This window comes from Martes martes (genome assembly GCF_963455335.1).
Source record: "Martes martes genome assembly, chromosome: 1".
In the NCBI taxonomy this organism is placed as follows: Eukaryota; Metazoa; Chordata; class Mammalia; order Carnivora; family Mustelidae; genus Martes; species Martes martes.
The window spans coordinates 54,682,114-54,705,032 of NC_137888.1; the positions used below are offsets into that span (position 1 = coordinate 54,682,114).

General features: G+C 36.7%; 1 protein-coding gene across 1 annotated transcript in view; it reads right to left on the reverse strand.

Moving 5' to 3' along the window:
- Positions 1–1,683: 1,683 nt before the first annotated feature.
- Positions 1,684–22,919, reverse strand: part of IFT57 (intraflagellar transport 57) — a 54,035-nt gene continuing 32,799 nt past the window's right edge. Inside the window, exons 7-11 of the mRNA XM_080820418.1 lie at positions 7,854–7,925; positions 6,738–6,869; positions 5,334–5,396; positions 3,370–3,436; positions 1,684–2,368 (exon numbers count right to left, since the gene is read on the reverse strand). Coding sequence (XP_080676544.1) covers positions 2,190–2,368; positions 3,370–3,436; positions 5,334–5,396; positions 6,738–6,869; positions 7,854–7,925 — 513 coding nt within the window. The 3' untranslated portion in view covers positions 1,684–2,189. The remainder of the gene's footprint in view (positions 2,369–3,369; positions 3,437–5,333; positions 5,397–6,737; positions 6,870–7,853; positions 7,926–22,919) is intronic.

Genomic DNA, 22,919 nt, shown 5'->3' on the forward strand with positions numbered 1-22,919 from the left:
ACCTTGAAACTGTGTCAAAACTCATAGACTTGAAGTCATTAAATTTGTCATGCAATACAATAGGAACTATGAGACATTCTGGAACTGGGTAATGCTAGTCAACCACCCATCCTCTTAGAAACTCATGCTCGGTGTGCTAGGTAGTTGGCTAGAAATATGGAAATGAATCTTTCTTTGTTTTTAAATTTATTTGACAGACAGATCACAAGTAGGCAGAGAAGCAGGCAGAGAGAGAGGGGGAAGCAGGCTCCCTGCCGAGCAGAGAGCCTGATGCAGGGCTCGATGCCAGGACCCTGGGATCATGACCTGAGCCAAAGGCGGAGGCTTTAACCCACTGAGCCGCCCAGGCACTCCTAGAAATATGGAAATGAAAAAGACTTTTTCCCTTTTCTCAAGCAGCTCAGTCTATGAGAGAGGGTAGAAGAAAATAGATAATTACAATGCGGTGCAATAAATTCTGTATTAGAGGTATACAGTGTTCTATTGAATCAGAGAGAAGGGGTGCCCAGGTCAAACTGAGTAAACTGGATTACTCTGGGGAAGAAAACAAAATAGATCACCCACACTACTTGCTGTAAGAGTTCTTAGATTATTGCACGTTTACACAAAATGAAGAGTGTACTTTGTTTCTGAACAAAAGTACACTTTATGGAGAGCTCTGATTTATCTAGAAGGGTCTCTGCATTGATTGAATTCATCAAAAAGCTGCAGCCATAACAATATCTATGCAAGTAAGTTCCAAGGGAATCAGTGTTTGCCTGTGGGATCCAAGTTGGGGTTTCCCTCTTTTTTCTAGGCCTCACTCAATGGCCATAAAATAAGGGAAGGGAAATTTTTTATTTTTTCAAACTGCCTATTAACCCAAACTAAATGAACTGACTTATTTGCCATTGGATTTATTGTTACCCTCTTGAGCCACAGAATAGTTTACACACCCTGATTTTCTTTTATCTAAACTTAAATTCAAGAACAGTAAGAAGAAGAGAAAAAGATTTGTGTGCATATGTCATATACAAAGTAAAGACTAAGGCAGAAAATTGAGGGAAGAACATACTAGGATAAAAATTGAGAAAAGAATTTTATCTTTTTTGTTGTCATATATACATAAAAAATTGAGAAAGGAATTTTATTATATATGTCATACATATATATGACAACAAAAATAATAAAATTCCTTTATTATATATATATTATATTTACATTTTATATATATAGGTGTATATATATAGTATTCTTACCAAAATTTATCTCTAGATTTCTCTTTCTTCTTTTTAAAATATAAATGTGGGCTATCTTCTAATTTGTGCTCTCCTTGCCAGTCTCCCCCAGTTGTTAAGCCTGGTCACTTAACTATTGCTTATTTTACCAAGTTAGAAGTCCCAGACTAGAAAGTTGCTCAGTACAACGTGCAAGCAAAGATCACCAGCACCAGGAGGCTGATCTTCACATGTCTTGCCGTCTCCCGTTCTGCTGTAAAATAATTCTTTAGTACAGCTGATACTGCAGAAAAAAGTAGAACTGAGATATGTATATGCCTTTTCTGTCACTACAGAGTCAAACATGACTGAAATGTTCGTTTGTTTACTTATTAGATGGCCTTAAATCAGAGAAGATATAAAATCATTCTAGTCATGAAATACTCAATACTTAATAAGGACACTTAAGTCTTTTCATATGCTTTTTAAGAGAAATGTAATTTTAGGTAACCATAAAACTGAGGCAAGGGTAGTTTGGGTTCTTAAGAAGGATCCCCAGCCCTCATTAGCTGCTGCCGGGTGCAGAAGCCCTTATGATCACTGCAGAGGTGGACCAAACTGAAGGTGCCAGGCTGTGTCAAAGGTCCATGTGGTGACAGCAGCAGGAGCCCCTGCAGAAAACATGGGTCGTACACACTGGCTTACACAAGGAACAATGAGAAAAATATGCCACCGGGTGGGGGTTTTAACATCTGTAATGATTACTGAAAGCTTCTTTGAAAGTGAGAATTTTTAATTATTTTATTAATTATCATATTCAATTAAAAGGCTTTAGCCATCCATAAACATCATGATACAATATGTATATGTATATATGTAAAAATATACCCACTGAACATGCTTTGAGAGGTATAATAGTGTTTGGAAATCTATGCCACATGAAATACACTTTGATAGAAAAAACAACTAATCAGAAGCATGAAAAACAGTGTTTTAATAAGAGCCTATTGCAGATTCTGGAATGATTGTGGCATGCATGTCCCTAGTCATGTTGGACTTCTCCTTCAGTTTTGATTGGAGTAACGTGTGTTCTACAACGCCAATTCTGATGTCCATCTGAACCGTTTCTTGCTTCAGCTTTGTTAAGCTCTGTTTAATCTTTACCAAGGGAGCTGCAGAATGAAAATAACATGCAATAAAAATGTTCATTTGGAGTATCAGTGTATTACAGAATTGCATGACATTTTCCTCACTTTGTCTTAAGCCAAAAACAGGGTTAAAAACACAGCCAACATCATACTGACATTCACATGGTTTTGCTGTGGTATTTTAAATACCTGAGATTTTTAGGATGTGAAATGATGCAGCATTTGAGCTGAGGTTAAATTTCCTTCCTTTTCTTGGGGAAGAGGTGCTAAAGGGGTATTTAAGGATGTCTTTAATAAATTTTATGAGCTAGAATATTTGTCTGAAGGAAAAGGGATACAATGGGAGAAAAAAAGGAAGAACGAACTACCTGAGAGATAGAGTTAATGTGTTCATTCAAACATAGTACAAAATCTCTATACGTCCCCTTTTGGATAATCATTCAGTATATATCATCAGAACTCTGGAATATCTTTCTAGAACACAGAAGGGCCTTAGGCAATGAACCAGACCATGTCAAAGTGACTAGCTCATGATGGAGCATGATTACTAGAGGATTATTAATTCTTCTCTATTTGACCCCTCTGCCCAGTCGGGTCCACTGGGGGAGAGGAAGATAAACAAAGGTCACCCCATCGCTGCCTTCATGCCATTTGGGCACACACTTAGTGCTCTTTTGCACATAAAGTGGAATAATGAAGCTCATTTGAGAAAACAGCAAATATTGTTTTTTTTAAATTGGAATAACAAAGTGTATATTTAAGTATTTCCCACTCTATCTCTAAATCAACACAGTTAGAATAAAAAAATCCTAAATAAGGGTAAAAAAATATGACTCTCCTGAGGTGATTGATGAGGAAAACAGTATATGGATTATCAGACATCATTTTTGTACCACATACCTACCTCTCCCCAAACTCATTTTAAAAAGCAGACTCCCGATTTATGAATAGCATTTTGTTAAATAGATATCTTGAGAAATACTCTCCTCTTGCTCATTTTCCCCTTAGGATGAGTGTGTACTCACCACCGTCAGTCATGCTGCTGCCTTTTTCTTCCATTTCTTGCTTTACCTTTTCCAGTTCTTCTGTCACCTTTAATTGAAAAAAAAAAAGTTTTCATGCACTCTGGATTTTAATAAACTTTCAAAATCATTGAATGATGTGTTAAGGAAATTTAGATCTAATACATCTGTAAAGGGACATTAAAAATATAAGGAGTCTTCTGGACATAATCTGAATAATAAGATAAAATCGGCAGACACACAAAGCTTTTCATTTTCTGAGTGTGCTCCTAACATTAAACTTCACCAAATGATATCCTCAGGTTGTCACATGACAATAAAAAAATGATCTGAGTTGTCGTTTTACGCATCAGACATGCAAACTTTGCAGTTATCTTCTAGCATCTATGGTGTCAGTCCTTTCTTTTTCTTTTTCTTTTTTTAGAGAAAGAGAGAGAGTGGGGGTGCTGGGGGCAGGGAGGGACAGAGGGAGAGGGACAGAATCTTAAGTGGACTCCACGCCTGATGCGGGGCTCCACCTTACAATCCTGAGATCATGACCTGAGCAGAAATCAAGAGTAGGATGCTCAACCAACTGAGCCACCCAGGCACCCCAACCATGCCAGTCATTAATAATGAGTCATTAATTAAAACCGTATACACATCCTGAGAAGATTTTGGATTTCTGAGGCTTACTAGTTATATTTCTTAATATTATAGTTTTATAAGAGAAGATGCCATCTTTTCCTCTATAGGATGCTAAAAATAATGTTTATACCATATGGCTATAATATAAAAATATTCCAACTGCTTTTTTTCAAACCATGAGCTCCAAGAGCCATATTGTGCTGTCATATCAGCTCCTATCTGTACTCTACGTCATACTCAAAATTATACTACTATAGCCTCTATCAGCAAAATTCCAAACTGGCATATTATCTTTAAAAAAATTAAAAATATTTTTATATGACCTAGAACTAAGCCATAATTATTGTAACTTAGTAGGCTTTATTTTTATCATACTGGTGAGTAAAAACTTCCTTGGGAATAAAGTGCTCATCCAAGTAAAGCAAATTAATTTTTTTTAGGCACCTGCAATGTTACAACTGGGGATAATACCTCCTCCAAAAGAACTAAATGGGTCCCTGGACTCCCTTCAAGTGTTAATTTACTTAACGTAAGTGAGCACTTTACTTCTTTCCACATAACGTTCTATTTGCCTAGAAGCACCACAGGATTAGAGTCTAAATATTACTAAAGTTGTATTTTTAGTATTTAAAATAACTATTTATGCCTCAAATAATCTCTATAAAAGAAGCTTAATTCTATTATATAGAAAAAGTCTGGGACACTGGATTTTAACCAAAGATAATCTTGTTCATTGGCTATTGACCTTGTTATAAGATTTTTTTTTCCTCTCAGCTCTTCAGTAAAAAATTGGAATATATATTAGATCTTACTCTCTTACATGATATTGAAAGTCAATATAACAATATATGCAAATATTTCATAAGTTCTCAGAGGGAAAGGGTTACAAGCCACTTCCAGTTTGTGCGGAGAGAAATACTCAGAATCACATACATCGGCAGCAATCAGGAAAAACAAATCTTACATCTTACAGACTAACAGTAAAATCTGTGTAAGACATTTAAGCCAGTGCTTTACCTACTCTTCTATATATTAATCATAATTATTAGGTTTTTAAAAAGATTAAGGAAGGTTATAAACATGCTAATATTATCAGCAGGTTCTGTGTTGAATTTAATAAAACAACTTCAGGCATTTTATGGAAACAAACAGTATATAAATACATAATTGAGTCACTGATAAGGAAACTAGGGATTTTCTCCTTAAAGAAAAGGACTTAAAGCCATGGGAAGCAGTTACCGAAACAAACAGCACCCGGCTGTAGCTGTATTAAACTGCCCGGGCTCCGCACGGCCCGGGCTCAGCTGACGGTGAGAAGAGGGCAAGAGCACAATGTGTACCTCAGACAGGAGCCTGGTCCTTTCCGTTACTCCACCGTTACCCTGCTGGTATCGCTCCCTCGCCTAAGGGAGAAAACATTTTGTTTAATGACAAATTCAAAACAGAAGCAGATTACTTAAGTGTGACCTCTTTGTGTTGCAATTTCTGCATATAATTTTATGACACACCCTCCATTTATGAATACATTTGTGAAAGTGACATTTAACTGTAGCTGTTTTATGTCTCTAATAGACACCATGTATTTAAACTAAGGCACTATAAAATGATAAACTACCTTAACCTTCATATACTGACTGTGTAACTCACACAGGCATGGTTCACAATAAAAACTGTCCTCAGCTATTCCTACACAGTTTAGGAGAGTAGCTCTTGGTCGATCTAATTTGCATGCAATGCAGAGAAAACGAGTTCTAAAAAATCAATCATAATAGAGCGTCAGGATGAGCAATTAATAAGGATTAACAAATGGTATGACAGTACAGAATATGTTCTTGGGAACTAATCTAACAATTATTTAATATCAATGTTTGACAGATACACAGTGGCTTCAATCAGTCTTTTACAGCATTTTGAAAGTAAAACATCCACGAGTAGAGGTGTCTGTGAGGGAATACTTGTTAAATAAATAATTAAAAAGTGAAAATTATTTTGTTTGGTCTTTGAGAACTTCTGAAAGTGCAGAGGTATCTCAAGTTCATTTCCATTTTTCTCCCATTCTTCCAACCTTGTTTGCTAAAAGAAAAAAAACAGTTTTTAACTGACACTTGCAAGTGTTCTTACTAGTCTTCCTCAGTATCAGGAAAGAGGGTGCATAACTCCCAAGGAAAGCCTTTAGATCCCTACTGGGGTACAAAGAACTGCTGCTTTCAAAGGCTGAAGGTTTTATTTTTTTTGGTTGAAATTCTAAAACCTTGAAAGGATTAAAAAATTTGCTCATTAAATTAATTAAACTGCTTGTCTTTGAACGTGTCATGCTTTCATATTCTTTATTATGTGGCTGTAAGTCATTAAGGCAATGATGTCTTTTCCTACTGACACATGTAAATGCATACTATTCTTTTTCCTCCTACTCCTAGGGTAAATTAACAGCAGACTTAGAAACAAAACCAGGTGTCCTGATACTCCGTTCCTGTTCTAAGCAATGTTCCCCAACAATACATGCCTTCATTTATTTAAATCAAAAGAAGAAATGCATTTAAAGACTTCCAGGAGATAATTTCTATTACACGTAACACGAAGATGGCAAGTGCTCAGGCCTCACGTGGCTTCCTAAAGTGGGCAGAGAATCCATGTGTTGCTGTTTGTGAAAAGCATTTCATGATTCACAAATGCAAAGTGCTGTGTCACGTCTGGGAAATAGTGTCATCAGCTGAACTAAATCCCAGATATCATTCCTAAGTTACCTCACTCAGCTGGGCTTGAGCTGCACGATATTCTTGAACCAAGTGCTCAAGCTGATTGTTGATGTACTTTTCTCGGCTGCCAATCTTTTCCAGAGTCCTGCTAATTTCATTATGAAGTTTATCCAAAAATCCCTAGAAATTCCATAGGATTTTAGTAGATAAAAGAATTCACAAATATATTTCTTAAGAATAGTATAAAACGGGCTAAATCTCCTTCAATTCATCCCACAAATTCTCAACTGGTGAAAAAGAAGTTAGCTTGAGATTTTCAACAGCAAAAGAATTCTGTAATGAGAAATAATTTAGTCATACTTGGCAGAATGTTAAAATAAAAAAGCACCTGGTAGTGTTAGTCAATTCATTAGCCCTTATGCATATCTAAATTGTACGTGAGTGGAATTTGCTTTATATAAAGTTTGTAATCAAAGTAGGTAATGGAATAACAAGACTTTCTTATAGCACAGTTCAAAGATGACTAGAATGTTCCCTTTGGAGGTAAGTCATTAAATTTATAGTTCTAGCCTGGGACCCGTAACTTCTCATTCCAACTTTGCTTCCTTATGGCATCCTCCAAGAGTCCTTATTTCTGTCAGAGCGGCAAGCTTGAGGAAGTTGTAGTTTCTAAGCATTGCTGGCCTGGTGCTCTGTTACCCCATGGGATTCAGAAAGGAAAGAATGATGAAATGTTTCTCTAATATATATAGATATAAAGAGAGAATCTAATATACATTAGATCTAATCTAATATATATTAGAGAGAAACACTTCATCATTCTTTTCTTTCTGAATATATTGTATAATTGTATAATAATACACAACTGTATATATTATACAATATACATAATGTATATAATTTGTATATTGCACAATTTACATATATATAGTTGTATAGTATACATACATATTAGAGATATTTATCTCTCTCTGTACTAGGTATATATTATACTGATTTGATATAAAGTTACTTTAAGTACGTTAGGGTGATATAATATGGTACATTCAATCTATAAGCTCGTCAAAGGCAAGGATTGTGTCTTTTTATTTTTCATGTTTTCCTTTAACAGGTGTTCAACAGATGAGTAAATGTACATTGATTCACTTGAAATAATTCACATACCTTGGTCTCCTTTAGAGCAGATTCTATTCCACTTTTGTGTTGGTGCATTTGGTCAACATGGATTCTCCAATCCTATTGGCATAAGAGCATAACAGGAACAAGTAAAATACACATTTCCTTCTTTCCTCTATGTTTTTGAGGTTGTATTCTTCATTTTTTTTTAAAGATTTTATTTATTTATTTGACAGATAGAGATCACAAGTAGGCAGAGAGGCAGGCAGAGAGAGAGGAGTAAGCAGGCTCCCTGCTGGGCAGAGAGCCCGATGTGGGGCTCGATCCTAGGATCCTGGGATCATGACCTGAGCCGAAGGCAGAGGCTTTAACCCACTGAGCCACCCAGGCGCCCCTGTATTCTTCATTTTAATTACTTTGGTTGCTGCCCTATTTCAGGTAGGAAAGTCCTATATATAGCTTGCAATCAGATTATAAAGAAATATGTGTAGAGCACTTTAGGATTAAAGATTCTAAATAAATGTAAATTATTTTATGTGTTCACAGAGTGATGTCTGACAATTTGAATATAAATTATTCCTGCACTGCTGGTGGTTAATATTTATGACTACCCATCAAAATGAAAAAAATATATAATTACTAGAAAATAAATAGTTGTTTAAATAGTAACAATTGCCAGAAGCAACTCTCGAATCAAGTATCATACATCAAGTATTAGTTTGTCCCCTGAAAATTAAGATAAAGCTCTCTTCTTCAGGAAGACTTCTCTTTCTGAAAAAAGGAAATCTATAATGATTATTAGAGTTCATATATTTTGAGATATACTACATTACTACTAGGCTGTGTGCATATTTAAAATCAATGCCAACATTTTAATTTCTTACAAGATATCTTCAAAATCTTTTGGTTTACCTTAATAAAGGTAATGATTTTAAGACTGGAGAAATAACCATGATGAGAAAAAATATGGTAAGTTGAAGTACTGGAACCAGGATATTCCTCAATTATACATATCTGTTTGCATAGCCTGATGCTCCACTTTGCTATCTACACTATTCTGTAAGACAAAAATATACTGTGAATTGTCCTATTCTACCGATTCCTTAACTTTGAAACATGGGCTAGTGACTACCAGGTGAAAAAGCAAGCCTGGGTGACTTCACACATACCAGTGATAAAATTACAATATATTAAAGAACCTCAAAGAGCAACTAGGCTCACTTTTATCATTTCACAGATAAGCAAGAGGCCCCGTGACAGAAAGTGGCACACCCGGGACACACCCAAACCCACACGAGTAGTGGTGCACCTGGCTTAGAAGCCAAGTGTATTAATTCTCGCAGACCACATTTTGGCAGGTCAGAGTTAATAAAAGGAGCAACTGGCTACTTGACACCGGTGCAGGTGCTAGAGCAGAGAACAAATCAGTACTTCCTTTTGTCCATAAGCATTTTTCTGTCTCATGAGCAAAAAATATCTCAGAATATGAGAGTTGGGAAGGACCTTAAAGATCATCTACTCATCCATTTAACAGTCACCTGGTGAAACATTTTCATTTTACAATTGAGGGGACTGTTCATCACCCGTGATTATGACTAGACAGATCTGGCAAGGAAACAGGCCTCTCTAACACAGCCAGTCAACACTGGAACGGGGAGGAGAGGCTACTGGCTGGCCTGCTGCAGCTGGACCAAATATGTTACTAAGTCTCAAAATGGAAGACTGGTTAAGCCCAAGCAAGCATCCTTACGAAAGAAAATGAACCTAATAAGTATCATTATATTAGTAATTTTTCCAAAACAGTATTCGTCCGGACTGATTCCAAAAAAAAAAACTTCATAAGCTTAACAAAACACCAAGCGTATTTCTACAGTCTCGGTGTCTGTAGATATATACATGTATAAACACATACATATACACATATGTATACTTTGTATCTATTATTTTATTTATAGTAACTGATGTGTTTAATATAGTTTGTGTTCTGCTTTTTCTACCCAGCCTTATCTTTAACCATTACATTTTTTTCATGTTCTGATAAAGTATTTTGAGAGAATTAAGCATGCCTGACTCATCTATGTATATCTATGATAACTTACATTGATGTTAAACTCCATGGAGGAGCTGGCATTTCAGTGCAAGCTTGAAGCATTAGTAGCATTTCAACAGGCTGGAAAGGAGTGGGAGAGGAAGGGTATTTTAGGCTGAGGGAGTAACTAGAACAAGAAAAAAAACAGGAAATATATAGGGAACAAGAGCCCAGGCTGGCTAGAATATAAAACACAAAGTTCTTGGGGCACAGTGGGGCGGAGAGGGTGAATCACGAAGAAGCAAAGCTGGAGAGGTAGGTTAAGTTAGGTGGAGGGCTTTAACTGAGGACTGTGGATTTTATCATGTGGACAATGGAGAGCTATTAAAGATTTTTGGTTTCAGTTTTAGGACAAGTTTGTGTTTTGAGAAAGTAACAGAGGGAAGGACTAGAAGGCAAGGAAGAATTAGAAAGGCAAGAGACTGAAGGCAGGTAGGCAACCAGTTAAGAGGCTGTGTAATGGCCCACGTTAACATTAGCAGTAGAGCAGCGCTTGTGAGAATGAAAGAGAAGGGATGGATTCAAGGGACATCACAGGGACAGAACTAGCAGGGCTTGAGGACTAAGGGCAAGTGTGGAGTGGCTGAAGTGGAGATGGGGTGGTAGAGAGGTGTCTTTAACGTTTCCAGTCTTAGGGACTAAGATATTAGTAATATCACAGTGAGGAGAATAGATTTCAGGGACCCAGAAATACTGAGGATTTAGTTTGGGACTTTTTAATATGATAATCCACTGGGACATATTTATGTACTCTTACTGTCTTTTAAAGTGAAAATCTAATAATGATTTATAATTATCTGGCACATAAATCTGAATGTTTTATTAAAATCTAGATGGACACATTTCCTGATGTATAGTTATTTAAAAAAAAAAAGCCTTAAAGATGTTCTAACCTCTTAACCTAGCAATTTCACCTCTAGAAATTATTCCCAAGGAAATATATGGGGATACATACAAAGAGGAATGTACAAGTTCTTTGTAAAAGAGCTCTCTGAATAGTTAACTCTCTAAATGTTTAACAGTAGAGGATAGTTTAAACTAATTTTGTGATATCCATTTCACCACTAAAAATAATGCAGTATGATACCATTTTTATAAAGCTCAAAATGAAGCAAAGCTCAATGATACACTAAAATGCTAAAAAAGAGGAAGAGGACAAGGAAGAAGTGGAGGAGGAGGAAGTGGAGGAGGAAGAGGAAGCAGAAGCAGCAGCTAAGGACAATATATGATACACAAACTTGAGGACAGTGGTTCCCCATGGGAGGCAAAGGGCAGCAGCAGAGGAGCACCCAGGTAATTTCAAGGGCATGTAATGGTCTAGTTCTCAAGTTCAGTAGTGGGTTCATGAGTGTTTGTTTTATATTACTGGGCTCCATAAATATATATGTATTGCATATCAAAATGTTAAATTCATGTTTTCAATAGAAATTTATTCAGCAAAAATACACGCAAACAACATAAAGTGGAAACACATTCCCCAAAGAATATCCTATTAGGTGTCCAATTTAGTAAAAATTAATATTTGTGTATATTTGTACGTGCATGCATATATTAAGCCAGGAATTTGGATATCGATGTTTAGAATTTCTTCTTTATCCTTCCAAAATTTTCCAAATTTCCTGCCAGAGAATTTTTAATCATCACTTTAATCATCAAGGGGAAAAAGTCTGGATGTCCAAGTAGTTCTCGAAAGGGGTTTAACACAGTTACAGCAGAAAATATAAGTGATCACATTTGTAACATTTTAAAAACATGAATATAAAAAAGCAAAACACATAGCTTTTAAAAAACTACAATGGAGATGGTTAAAAAGTTTACAAAGGTTTGTGGTAAGAATGAAGAAGTGATGAAGGACTTGATCCCCAAAATGCTAGCAATCCGTATATTGGTAGAGAATCCATTAGGTTACAACACACTTTTATATACATTTCCTTATTTGAGACTCACAAAGGTTTGTTGTGCTATGTCAATTTGTCATCCTTCTTTTTCACTTCTACCCTTCCCTGTGAGAGGGTTATGTGATTTGTAGACCAGTTGTGGGAGGAGTGTACTTCTCTGCTCCATTGATGCTGGCCTTGGCCATGTGATTCTCTTTGGCCAGTGGAACAGTGGTGGGTATGGCCTATGCCAGGACTGTGCAGATGGTGAAAGAGGCATCCATCGGCCCCCTTTCCCTTTCTTTCTGCCATTATAATAGGCATGCCCCACATAGGGGTTATACTTTCAGCCTGGGCCTGGGAATAAGACATATGAAACACAGCAGGACTAGAGCTGCAGCTGAGTCACACATCAGCAGACACGTATCTTGAGTGACAGTATATTTGTTGTTATTATGATCATAAACCACTATGATTTGGGCTTGCTTTTGATACAAAAGAACTGACTATATATACGTATTGTATAGGAGGAAAACCAAGAATCAGGCAAATTAAATGACCTTTCTGAGGTTTCATGTCTGGAAAATGGAAAGCACTCCCAGACCAGTGCATTTTCCACATACCATAGGCTGCTTTTCTTTATGATAAAACGAACTACCACAGAGTATCTAAGGTAAACCAATAATTTTTTTGTTATATACCAAGTGAGACCACTCCTCTCTGTAGACGTTGAGTTTTTCACTAATCCAGCATGTTTCCTCTCTCCAAGGAAACGAGACGACTAATAATGATGCAGTATATCATTTCTTTAGACTATTTTTAAAAATCCTTTCATAAAAAATCTTATATAATTCTGTCACCTCTGAGGTAGACAGCAAAGCGACTGTTGTAACCATAACCTCCTCTCCACTCCAAATTCCTGAGTGCCAAATTATATTCTCTCCCTTTTTCAAAAACTGGAGAATTACAATGCCTTGTCAACAGGTGGCGAGTCACAGCATACCGTAAAGTCAAAATGTAGGAGATCCAGCTGCAGCCATTAAGGTGACCAGCAAGACTACAAGGATCTCTGGGTTTTACTTCAACAGCACAACCCCTGAATGACTAACTTTACATATGATGCACAGACACTTGGTTTCTTTGTCTGGATCCCCAACTCAATGCTCCAAGCTCCTCCCTGAAACTGCTGCGGAGGGAGAGACCGACACACGAGCTAGAGATGGTAAATGGAACTTTTATCTGTATATACGTTTTACTAATTTACAACTCCTAAAGTGTCAAACTGTCAGTTTTTTCCCCAAGTTTGAGCTTCTGAATAGAGAGAGGCGGAGAGCCAAAGGAGTCCTGACAGAACAAAGCTGAGGAAGGCACTCTGGTGTATACTGGGATGTTTTTTCCTGGGCTCAGGAAATGTCCATGCCAGAGCAGCAGAGTCTCATAGTCTGTGGCTCTAGTGGCACCTTTGCTTCAGCCCCCAAGGGCGGGAGCAGGGCCCCAAGGCTCAGATGTATTTTGAATTTCTTTCCATCACAAAAATGCTACTTCTGCCATCTACTTTCCCTTTTCCCTCTATTCTTACTGGTTCTCCCCCAACTGTGTTATGAATAATTACTAATGGAATCTTAATTTAATGTTCTGTTTTTGCAGTTGTGTTTTAGTGAACATGACAACATGTACTAGGGTTTTTATGGGCTCCCTGCATTTAAGGGTCCTCACTGCATTTTTCTCATTGGGCCTCTATTTCACCCCTGAATTCACTTTCTCTGTGGATTTTCAAGATCACTCTGGGGAGGAAATCTTGTATCTCCATTTCACTGATTGGGTAACAAATTGAGGTGGTATGATTTTTACTATGCCAATTACAAAATGAATAGGAAGCCAGATGTCTTTTCTCTCCCTTACAGATTTTCCATTACACTGACCCGCTTCTTTCATTTCCTTGCTTTGTCACCCAATTTCAATAAGGAGCAAAAGAAACTGACAACTTTCTATTCAAGTTTGCACATTAAATAAGTGTTTCTTAGCTCAGTTGTTTTGCTAAAGCTTAGATGCTATGGGAGGTTTGCTGCTTCTAATCTGCTGTGGATGAACAGTCTGTTTAACCAACCTTGTTAGAATAATCTCTGAAACAACTATATGTAAGTTCCAAAGAAGGGTTTATCAGATTCCCCTATAAATAAAATGCATGAGCTTTAGTACATAGTTTTTTGTGATTTCTATTTTGGCTACTTAGAAACCTTTTCTTTTTCCTTCCTTGTTATAGAGTAGTTTCCCAATAGTCACATCCATTCCGAGATCCTTTTACATCTAATGATAGCTTCAATGTTAACATTCAAGAATGTCTAGTATGTGTCAGGCACTATGTTAAGCACTATCCATACATCATCACATACAATTCTTTTAAAAACTCTCATAAGATAAGGAAATTGAGATTTAGCTACTTTAAAGTAGACTGCCCAATCTTATAGGCAAGTGGGCAGTAGAGCGCAAATTTGCAGAGACCACGCTATCATTACTTATCTCCCTGATGAAACGTAGCGAAGTATAACTAAAAATTTTAAGGGGGTAATGGTTAAAAGAGATGTTAGTTTCATTTGTAATATCTGAATATTACCAAGAATGTATTTATATATCAACTGTATAATAAAAAAAGAATTTAAAAGTTTTAGGATAAACACATGCAATTAAAAATTCTCTCACAAAGGGGGCCCGGGGGCGGCTCAGTGGGTTAAGCCTCTATCTTCATTCAGCTCAGGATATGATACCAGGGTCCTGGGATCGAGCCCCGCATCAGGCTCTCTGCTCTGCAGGGAGCCTGCTTCCCTCTCTCTCTCTGCCTGCCTTTCTGCCTACTTGTGATCTCTGTCTGTCAAATAAATAAATAAAACTCCTTAAAAAAAAATTTCTCGCAAAGAAATACGCAGACCCAGACGGCTTCATCGGTGAATTTTTTCAAATATTTAAGGAATAACAACAACTTTACACAAATATCAGAGACAGGAAAAAAAAAAAAAAGAGAGCAATTGCCAACTGGTTTTATGAGGCCTACTAGATAGCATTACACTAAAACCTGATAAAGACACCTAAAAAACAGGAAAAATTACAAATCAGTATTTTTTGTAAACACTGATATAAAAGTTCTCAACAAAAAGGGGTGCCTGGGTGGCTCAGATGCTTAAGCGTCTGCCTTCAGCTCAGGTCATGATCCTAGGGCCCTGGGATCAAGCCCTGCATTGGACTCCCTGCTCAGCGAGAAGCCTGCTTCTCCCTCTCCCTCTCCTGATGCTTATGTTCCCTCTCTTACTGTGTCTCTCTCTCTGTCACATAAATAAATAAAATCTTTAAAAAAAAAAAAGTTCTCAACAAAAATACCAGCAAATAGAATCCAGTAACATATAAAAAGGATAATATATCATGATTAAGTTACATTTATTCTAAAATGCAAGGTTAGTTTAATACTCAAAAATCAACCAGTATAATCCACCATAGCAAGAGAGGGAAAAAAAGAGGAAATAAATCACATGGTCCTCTTAATAGATGAAGAAAAAAATCATTTGAAAAAAATGTAACATCCATTCATAATAACTCTAAGCAAACTAGGAACAAAAGGAAAGCTCCTTAATCTAGTAAAGGCAAATAAAGTCATAAAGTTAACATCATACTTACTGGTAAAATTGAAATATTAAAAGCTTTCTCCCTAATACCACTTATATCCAACATAGACAAAAATTCTTAACCACTATATAAGGCAAATTTAAAAATTTTTAAATCTTTAAAATTTTATTTATTTATGAGAGAGAGAGAGAAAGCAGGGGGAGCAAGAGATAGAGAGAATCTCCAGCAGACTCCACGCTGAGCATGGAACCCAATACAGGGTTTGATTCTATGACGTTGAGATCATGACCTGAGCTGAAATCAAGAGGCTCAACTAACTGAGCCACCCAGGTGACCCCATAATTATTTTTATATAACAGCAATAAACAGAAAATAAAATCTAAAGAGATACCATTTCAGTAGTATGAAAGAAAAACAGAGAGACTAGGGCAATAAAACAGAGTGTCCAGATACAGATCCACACATACAGGCTTTTTATGACAAAGCAGTGCACTGGTGAAAAAATAACCTTTTCATTAAAATGGGTCAGATATATATAGATAGATAGGCACATACATATGTATATATATGTATATACACGTATATATATGTATATATATGTATACATATATATGTATATGTGCATATCTATCTATCTATATATATGTATCCCCCAAATAAGTCTTGAGTTCTACCTTACACCATACATAAGAAAAAATGCTAGATGAATCACAGAACTCGATGCAAAAAGTAAAGCAATAAAGCTTCAAAAAGAAAACAGAGGAGAATAACTTCATAGCATTGGGGTAAGCAAAGATTCTTAAAGAAAATAAATATTAACCATGTTCCCTTCTCCCCCAAAAAAAGTCATTTTGAGTACATTAACATTAGGCCACTCTTTATCATAACATACCAATAAAAGTGAAAAGAAAAGCTAAAGAGTACATATTTGCAATACATATACCTGACAAAGGACTCATATCCAGAGTATAAAAATAATTTCTATAAATCAAAGGAAAAGCAGATAACCCAATAGCAAAAGACAAGAGGATATCCAAATGTCAAATATATGGAAAGGGGTTCGACTTCAGCAGCTGTTAGGGAAATGCAAATTAAAATGGCAGTGAGACTATAGCATAGCTATTATGATGACAAAAATGAAAAAGACTCAATACTTAATGTTGATAAAGATGCGGAGCAACTGCAACTTTCATACCCTGCTGGGAGGCATAAAAATTTGTATAACCACCTTCAAACACTATTTGGCAGGTCTGCTAAGGCTGAACATGTACATACCCCAGGACTTAGCAATTCCACACCTAGTAGAAATTCCAGTAGAAATGTGTGCAGATGTTTACCAAGAGACATGTACAAGAATTTTCAAAGCAGTATTATTTATAATACTATAAACAATTCACATAAGCCCAGATGTGGGCTCCTCTGGAAGGGCATGACCTGGGCTAGGAAGCTGTCTGCCATCAAAGGCTCAGGCAGCTAGGGGTTGTCTGTCGACGACACTCTGTGGCTGGGCAGCAAGTCCTTGCTTGCAAAGGGATCTGGACATTTCATCTCCATTTCAGTCACAGGGAGAGAGACGCAGTTATTAAGATTATAACTGTATCTGCAGTGGTAGAGAGGTAGGGCCAAGTGTGAGCGGCAGTCCAAAAACGATCAGTCTCGAGATTTCAGCGTGGAATACTGATGTTCCTGTGACATGTTTAATACCCCATTCATGGTCAATGATGAAATTCTTTGGAAATCGGATGGAGGGAATCAGGTTAAGTGAAAAAAGCAGAAAAGACAGCTTGATAGAAGTGGCTGCGTATGTCTACGTTCACTGTAGCAAATGTTGCTGGGATAGGTCGATAATTCATCATGCTTTCAGTGCAAGGAAAAGAGCAGCAAATTTCCCTCCTCCACCCACAATACTACCTTCCCTAATAATAGAACATTATCTATATTCTCTTTTTGCCACTTCGCACAAGTGGTTTTGCAATCTCTTCTTCTTGTTCTAATCATTAATTTGCGTCTTCACCATGGCTCACGTTTGTGCACTTATTTGTGTATGTGTGTGTGAGAGGAAGAGAAGAGGAGTGAGCGAGAGTGTCCATCAGATTTTTTTTTTCATGAGACTGAATTACTTTCTGAATGAAAAATGCCCATCAGGTTGTGAGGTAATCACAGAATGTGGCTTTCTGAATTTTTTAATGTGACAGTTTTCTTTCACTGCCAGCAGCTTAAAGTCTTCTCTGATACACACTTGTGTGAAAACATGATTTTTCTTTGTAAGTGTTTAAAGAACTAAACATACTAAACATACGACTTAGGAGTTGAGTATGTATGTGTGATATATATTGTATGTGTATATTTGTTGCAGGGAGTATGGGAATCCATTAGTGCTGGAAATGTAAGTTTCCTCAGGAAAGTTCCTGGTTCCTAGATATTCCTCTTGTTGTAGAGAAGGATAAGACAGTGTGCACAGAGGGTAAGCAAAGGCTATCACAAATAAATCACTAATATTCTCACACCTGCCTGTAGTTGAACTGAAACTGGAGATCCATAATCTCTAAACCTTGTTAGTTAAATAATTACATTTCTTTTTTTAAATTTAATTTAATTATTTTCAGTGTTCCAAAATTCATTGTTTATGCACCACACCTAGTGCTCCGTGCAATATGTGCCTTCTTTAATACCCACTACCAGGCTCACCCAACCCCCCACCTCCCTCCCCTCCAAAAGCCTCAGTTTGTTTCTCAGAGTCCACAGTCTCTCATGGTTTGTCTCCCCCAATAATTACATTTCTAATTGTGCGCTCAGAGATGATCTTTACTGACTACCATCTGTTCTAAAGTGTTTTCATATGTTGACTCTGACTTATTATTCGTGCTTCCTCCATCCACACCCCTTTTTTATGGCCACAAAATTCTTCTGAGTGAGGGTTTCTAGACTTTAGAAGGAATTACAAGCTCAGAGAAGAGACCTGGCAAGGCAGATGGGGAGTGAGTGGGGGCCCTTCTGTGAATGTAGGGGCACTCTTAGGCCAAATGAGAATGTAACTATTTCACAGGATGCTGAGTAACCGTGAGGCATAGCCGGAGAAGATAACCTTGACAGTCCCTCTCAACTTCAAGAATCTACTAATCAAAACCTTGATCTCCTACAATACTCAAAAAACAAAAAAAAACTGAAAAAATAAATGGAGCTATCTGCATATTTGAAGAACCAAGAAACCTAAGTCTTTACCTTGGCATAAGGAAACAGAATCAAATGAAATGGGATAAAGGCTATGGGAGTAAAATTTGTCCACATATTAAGAAATTTAATAATGAAACAGTGATACTGAGAACTACTCTAATATTGATTGGAGAAATGAAGCAAACCAATTAAAAAGTACATTTCATAGGGAGGTCCATATGACAAATGGTTTCTGTTTCAATTCATATTTTTACATTAAATAATTTAAAGGAAACATTAAATCATACTTTGTAATAATGAAATATTTAGGCAGTCTAGAAGTTTTAATTATAATCAATATATATTAATTCACTGCTCTCAATCACAAATGTCTATCTGAGGTATATCTGCTGTGAGGCATTAGTAACGAACTTCCCTCTGTAGTGTTCATATAATATGCAGTCTTTACTGGTTATTTCCTTAAAATCTGCTACCACTGTTGATGCTCTTTAGTTAGAGCTGATGGTACTCTCTAAAGCGAAAACACTTGTTCTCCTATTTCGACTTGTGATAAATGAGACCTTTCCTCGATCCAGTTGAAACATTTATCACACTCAGGGTAAATAGGAAGGAAGGCATCATGAACTATCTTTAAACAGAATATCCTGAATGTTCAACAAGACTGTGACAGAAGCAGCTAAAAATTGTTTTCAGTTTCTTAAGGATAGCTGGGTTTTTCTCCACCCCTTTGCAGTAGTTTTACATATAATTTTAAGCACAGTATTCTTTTTCACAATCCTGATATCTGCCCATGACCCATATGCTAAAAAGAAAACAAAAACAACAACAAAAACAATAGTTGATCAGCTTAAGAAAAACAAGAAACAGTGAATAAAACTCTAAGTCTACAAAATAACACCATGTTTTAAAAATAACACAAAAATCCAAAGCAATCCTCTCTTTCTTGTAGTCTCCTTTAAAGAAAGCTTGCCTGTAAATGTCCATCAGTGAATATTTCCCCTCATTCTTTGAGACAATGTGGCAGTTGAGTAATCATGCAGGCTGCTCTAAAAATGTGTCTGGTTAATTTAGGCAGTTTATTTTGATAGCATTCACCTCTTTTTGATTATAGCAGGTGTTTCAAGGATAAATTTGCTGGAAATTGTATTTTGTTTAAACAACAGCAGCATGTACATTTATGGCCTTACTATATTAAAAAGCATTTATTGTCTGGCAGCAATAGATACAATTACAAACATTTGTGACAGTAATTGGAGCTATTATTCCTGCATGGAGCCTCATGGAGACCAACTTATTGCCACCTGTATTTACATTTGTTACTGGTAATTGTAAAAGCTGATTTTTTTTTTAATTTGGTGCCTTATTTTTTTATTTATGTGAATATTTCTCAACAAAAGGTCTTTCTACCAGAAAATCCTTAAAAATTATAAATGTAGTTTCTTCATTACTCAAATAACTAGCAGAATCACATTTTAATGACTAATACATACATAAACTGTATTCTTGTATCCTAGCCCACAGAATATATCATATCTTTTTGCTCATAGATGTAAGAATCCTATCAATGTAGCCTATCCAACAACCAGAGTACAAGTCTTAAGAAATGTTCTTTATTTCCAAACTATAACAATTCATAAATCCTTGCAGGCCAGAAATATTTAGAAAGCTAAATTTTATTAACATTCTTCTTACACTACATCCAAACATAGCGATGGCAGAAGGTCAAAGCAGGTTACTCTCTGCACTGCTTTGGAATGAGAAAAACACCCTCTTTCTCTTGCTTCCAGATACAGATTTGTCTATAACGGTAAAAAGAGAAAGCCTACTATTGTACATTTTCTGCAGGATCTGGCTTCCAATTTGAAGAGACTTAAATCTAATATAGTAATTCTGTGGTCCCTCCAGGTTCATTTAAATGGAATTCCACCTGCTGATTAATAAAGGCCTCTCTCCTCCCTCTTCGGTTTTAGCTCTCATACTGACTAGAGAGCCCAAGGGCTCAAGACTATTGCAATGATTCCATCCTTAGCACAATGACTCTTCCAGAAAGGTTTCCTGCTGTGAATTACCCAAGGCAACACCTGTATGGTTTATTTACGTTAAAACAAAATACAGTTGTTTGGAGTTGAAATTTAAAGTTTAAGGTTCTTTTTACAACTGCACCCTGAGAAAGTCAGACACTGAAAAACAGGTAAGGATATAAAAAAGCAGTTCAGTGAATCAAAGGCTTGAAATAATTAGAAACACATGCTGCAGTACTTCCAAAGCCTTTAAAATACATATATAATCTCTTTATCTAAATTCTTGTAATGAACCTGAAGATTTACATAATGAGTAGGAGACATTTTGGAGGAATAAAGGGGGTACTTAGCCAACTATCTTTTAAAACAACAAAGCAGGAAAAATTTAATTATAATTTGGAAAAAAAATCAATTTAAGTCATTAATCAAAATTTTAATTACAATATCCACAGGGCATTAAAGCATGATAGAACATTTGTTCATTGCATCAAATACCCCATATTAAATCGTTATAATATACAATTGTTTAGGGATAAATACTGTATAATTGAGGAAAGGGGTCTATGTAAGGTTTAGCTGAAAACTGATTTCACACTTTCTGCTCTTTCTTATTTCTGGAGAACAGGAATAAATATTATTAATGTTTACTTGGTTTCTATTATGGTAAAAACCCTCGACTTGAAAAAAAAAAGTCATTCTCCTGATTAAGACTGATAAGACAGATCATTTTAATAAGCCACTTTCCCTCGGTTCAATGGATGAAGCTGACTGAATATACGAATGGAGAACAATGTCCAGGCCATTATCAAAAGTAGAATTCTGAGGGGCGCCTGGGTGGCTCAGTGGGTTAAGCCTCTGCCTTCCGCCCAGGTCATGATCTCGGGGTCCTGGGATCAAGCCCCGCATTGGGCTCTCTGCTCAGTGAGGGGCCTGCTTCCCTCTCTCTGTCTGCCTCTGCCTACTTGTGATCTCTCTGTCTTGCAAATAAATAAAATCTTAAAAAAAAAAAAAAAGTAGAATTCTGATCTAACGGGACATGTGGGTAGCTCAATCCATTAAGCATCTCCCTTTGGCTCAGGTCATGATCCCAGGGTCCTGGGATCCTGCCCCAAATCAGGCTCCTTGTTTAACAGGAAGTCTGCCTCACCCTCAGCCTGCTGGTCCCCTTGCTTGTGCACTTTCTCTCTCCCTCTCTCTGACAAACAAATAAATAAAGTGTTAAAAAAGAAGGAGGAGGAGGAGGAGAAGAAGAAGAAGAATTATTCTGACCCACAATCTGCAGCAACTAGTCCAGGAAGTCAAACCATAACCTCTGAGTGAAACTGGACCAAAACAGTCAGGACTTAGTAACTGCTGGCTCCCCCAGGTTTTCCCCTCACCCACCTGCTTCCAATGTACGACCAGCCAGACAGAGCCATGTATCCTCTCCGAACCAGACACGTAGGAGGCCCTGCTTCTAGTTAGCCTGCCTCCAAATCTCCAGTCATATCTGAACATTGCTGAAGGCTTCCCTTTTTCCCAGTATAAATCTTTTAAATACTCCTGCCTTTAAGTCTCTGCCAAATACAGGTGATGATGGCTAACTCCCTGGCTATGGCAAGCTCTAAATATGTAGTCTTTGTTCTCATTTAGGTGGTCTCCTTTATTTCCATAAAATCAAACATAGGCTTGTTTTTTATAATAATAAGAAAATTAAAAAAGAATAATGTTCATCGAGAAACAGCATTATTTAGTGATTCAAAATTAATAAAAAACACAGAAAGTCAAATCTGTAAGAATATGCAACCACATCTTATTTCCTCAGAAATTATGGAACATGTAGAATTCTTTGGCAGCTCAGTCTCCAGCTAGTAGTTGTCAACTGATTTACTTAGACATTTAAAAAAATTACTGTTACGGAATTAAAGATATTTTAATCATGAAGGAAAATATTATCTTTCAATAAATGACACCACGTACTTCCACCACCAATAACTACCTGTTTCTCCAAAATAACTCATTGGCAGATTTCATTTCTTGCTACTGGTCTGTATTCTCAGATCTTACAGTCCTTATGCTTGCTCATATTCTAACTATCAGCTATTGCATGACTCTGTCCAGCCGGCCATTTCTCCACCAAGATCTTAAGCCTCCTGGTTTGATCCCAGCCTGCTGAGCTTGGCCAAGCCATCTCTGCTACCTACCACTCAGTTGAAGCTATGGCTTGTACGTTTTAAGGATGTGTGGAACTGCTCATGATGTACTTCTATATTTTTAAAAACAGAGGTGTAACCTCAACTGTATACACAGAAAAGCACACGGAAATAGTGGTTAACATATATTAAGCAATTCTTCTGGC